Source organism: Merops nubicus, unplaced genomic scaffold, assembly GCF_000691845.1.
Source record: "Merops nubicus isolate BGI_N331 unplaced genomic scaffold, ASM69184v1 scaffold27674, whole genome shotgun sequence".
Taxonomy (NCBI): domain Eukaryota; kingdom Metazoa; phylum Chordata; class Aves; order Coraciiformes; family Meropidae; genus Merops; species Merops nubicus.
In genome coordinates, this window is record NW_008606795.1 from 11912 (window position 1) to 15598 (window position 3687).

The 3687-nt window shown below is 59.1% G+C and overlaps 1 protein-coding gene across 1 annotated transcript in view; it reads left to right on the plus strand.

Moving 5' to 3' along the window:
* Positions 1–3657, plus strand: part of FRMD5 (FERM domain containing 5) — a gene marked incomplete at its 3' end in the record, with an annotated part of 12771 nt that extends 9114 nt beyond the window's left edge. The window contains 3 exon segments of the mRNA XM_008939767.1: positions 391–482; positions 2706–2780; positions 3576–3657. Coding sequence (XP_008938015.1) covers positions 391–482; positions 2706–2780; positions 3576–3657 — 249 coding nt within the window.
* Positions 3658–3687: the final 30 nt, after the last annotated feature.

The following is a 3687-nucleotide window of genomic DNA, read 5'->3' on the forward strand; positions in this document are numbered from 1 at the left end:
CGCAGGATCTGCCCCATGTCCTGCATGGCTCTGGAGCAGGATCTGCCCCATGTCGTGCACAGCTCTGGAGCAGGATCTGCCCCATGTCCTGCATGGCTCTGGAGCAGGATCTGCCCCATGTCCTGCACAGCTCTAGAGCAGGATCTGCCCCATGTCCTGCATGGCTCTCGAGCAGGATCTGCCCCGTGTCCTGCACAGATCTAGAGCAGGATCTGCCCCGTGTCCTGCATGGCTCTGGAGCAGGATCTGCCCCATGTCCTGCACAGCACTGGAGCAGGATCTGCCCCAAGTCAGGCTGCTTTCCAGCTCCAGCTGCTCTGGCCGCCCCTCACCACTCACTCCTGGCACCTCTCACTCCTCCCCCACCAACTCCTTGTCCTTCTCCTTTAGGAAAAGAAAATTGTTCTCACGTACTTTGCCCCGACGCCAGAAGCCTGCAAACACCTCTGGAAGTGTGGGATTGAGAACCAGGCCTTCTACAAGTAAGTGCTGGGTGCCCAGGTGAGCGTGGTGCTGTGCCTGGCATCTCCCCGGGGGCCGGTGCCACCTCGCACAGCACCCGCCCGAGGGCTCCATGCAGGCTTGGGCACTGGCTGGCACTGGCCATGTGGCACCCCTGTCCTGGTGGCCCCCAAAAACAGCTGGTGCTCCCGGGCTGGGGGCTCTGCCCCATGAGATCTGCCCTGTCCCACCCCTCTGCACTCATCCTTCTGCAGCAAACCTTGAACTGGGGCATTAAACTGAATTTCTGGAGATTAAGCCTTGAATGCTGGGCAGCCAGCACAGGCTGGCAAGAGCAGATGTGCCTCAGTGCTCTGGTGGATGGCAGCTCCTTCTGTGCCTGGGGATGCTCTGGCAGTGTGGTCGGTGTGGGGTGCAGCAGGGATGGACACCAGCAAAACCCAGGGAACATCTTCTGACCTAATATTCGAGGGTGGATTTTCAGAATGGCTTCACAGGGTCTGTTTGTGCTGAATCCTGCATGAAAATCCCCACTGAAGTGGAGCCAGTGCCCCGGGGTGCCTTGGAAATCCTGCTTTTTAATGGGGAAGGCTCAAAAACTCTCAGAAATAATCTGCTTCTGGGCTCTTTGGGAAGGAGTTAATTATTCATGGGAGGCATCCAAGGGGATGTGCAGCCTGGGCTGCAGCCATGAGCTGGGGCAGCTGGGACAGTGGCTCAGGGGACTGTCCCCACCTGCTGCCCTGTGCTGGGGACCTCTGGGCTGAAGGTCTCAGGGGCAGGTCTCCCTTCCCCAGGAGCTCTGGGCTCCCTGAATCCTGGCTGCCAAGGCAGCTTTTCTGCCCCTGCTTTGGTTAATTGGGCTGTCAAACAGAAAGGGAGAGGTCACGGGCTGGACCATCTGCCAAAACACCAGGGAGGTGCTGGTGGAACAGTTTGGTGTCACCATCCTGCTCATGTTGTACTTAAAAATAGCCTTTTTTATGCTCTGTAATGAGTTTTATTTTAATCAGCAAGATGCGAGATCCAGCGTGTGATGTATTCTCTGTGGGAATACTGCAATCAGCAGCTGCAATCAGCAGGTTTCATTTCTCATTATATTAACATGAAATGAAATTGCAATATTGCTTTACAAATCTTTTCATGATTAATCATGTCAGTAAATTACTGCTGGATGATGCGACCGGTGGAGTGGACCATGGGCTGGGCTGAGGTGCTGCTGGGAGGGAGAACGACCAGGGCCCATGGGATGAGAAGGACACAGGGACAGTCCCTCTTGGTGGTTTTCCACTGCCTGGGACGAGCCAATTCCTGCACCCCTGCAATGCAGAGGTGGTGGCAGTGAGGGGCTTTAGCCCCCTGGTGAGCACAGAATCCCAGAATCCCAGCATGGTGGGGCTGGAAGGACCTCTGGAGATCATCTCATCCAACCCCCTGCTCCAGCAGGTCACCCACAGCAGGGTGCCCAGGGTCACAGCCAGGTGGGTTTGGGATCTCTCCAGAGCAGGAGACTCCACAGCCTCTCTGGGCAGCTGCTCCAGGCTCGGCCACCCTCACACCAAAGAAGTTTCTCCTCCTGCTCAGGTGGCACCTCCTGGGTTCCAGTTGGTGCCCGTTGCCCCTTGTCCTGTCACTGGCACCACTGACCAGAGTCTGGCCCCAGCCTCTTGCCCCCCGGGGCCCTTTAGCTCTTGCTCAGCACTGATCAGATCCCTTCTGAGGCTTCTCTTCTGCAGCTGCACCGTGGCCTGGCAAATAGATGCTGCAGCCCCTCAGCAGCTTTGGAGCCTCCTCAGGACTCTCTCCAGTAGCTCCTTGTCTCTCTTGAACTGAGGAGCCCAGAACTGGACCAAATACTCCAGAGGTGGCCTCACTAGGGCAGAGTAGAGGGGGAGGAGGACAGCCCCATGCAGTGTGGTTGCTCACTGGTGGCCCAAGGACCCTGGTGTGAACCCCAGAATCCCCTCCAGCTACTGGTGAAGCCCTTGGCAATGGGTCCACCCTGGAGCCTGGGCATGGGCTGGGCAGGGACGTGCTGTGCTGGTGGGTGATGCTCGTGTCCCAGCAGGCAGTGCCAGCCCCCCTGCTGCCAGAGGCTGCCTTTGTTCCGGGTGGTGTTTCACACCCCCAGGGCTCCCTGGGGCCGGGCGGGGGCTTTGCTGCAGAGCTGTGCCAGGCCCCACCCTGCCCGGGTGCCCAGCTGGTGGCAGGGGGTGCTCACACAGCTCTTGGTGCCATTGCAGGCTGGAGAAGTCGAGCCAGGTCCGGACGGTGTCCAGCAGCAACTTGTTCTTCAAGGGCAGCCGGTTCCGATACAGGTAAATCAGGACAGTGAGTAGCAGCTACTGGAGATGTTTTCGGGTGCTCCTTTGGGTGTCCTCGGGGCTGTCCTCAGTCCTCAGGGCTGCGGTGGCCCGAGGACTCCCTAAGGGTCCCCCTGGTGCCAGAGCTGCTGCTTCCTCAGCGAGGCCATCGCCACTTCTGTGTCCCAGCTGACCTCCCTCTCCCCAGCCCCAAAACTGCAGATTTTTGGAGTGGAGGGGAAGGGACAGGACAGGGCTTTGGGGTCGGTTTTTTCACTCCAACAAGAAGTGAAAGGAATCACCACAATTCCTAAATTCCTGGGGAATGTTGCTACTCCCTGGCCCTGGAGCAAGAGCCTGGACCTGACACCTCCTGACTTCTTATGGTTGGACTCGATGATCTTAAAGGTCTTTCCCAACCTAAATGGTTCTGTGGTTCCCTGATCTCTGCAGGACATGAGACCCCAGCACATCCCCAGCTGCAAGGTGCACAATGCCAGCACCCTCCTGGCTGGCATGGGGGACCCTGGGTGCCCATGGCATGTCCCACCCCAAGGGGAGGTGACCCCATGGCGTCCAGCATCTCAGGCCAGGAGAAGCAGGTGGCAGAGGTGTCAGCCCAGCCTTGCCTGCTCTTCCCATCACCCCTATTGGCAGCAAATATTCCTGTTTTGCACTGTTGCCATGGGGAGAGCCCCTGGCACAGCCCCCTGTGCGTGGGGAGGGGCCAGGCCGCAGGGCACGGTGTGCCGCGGGGCTCCCCTGTGCCAGGCTCACCTCCTCACGGCTGCTCTTCTTGAACCACCGCAGCGGCCGCGTGGCAAAGGAGGTGATGGAGTCCAGCGCCAAGATCAAGAGGGACCCCCCCGAGATTCACCGGTAAGAGGGTGTGGTGCAGCCCCCGGGGCCGGGCTCTCCCCCG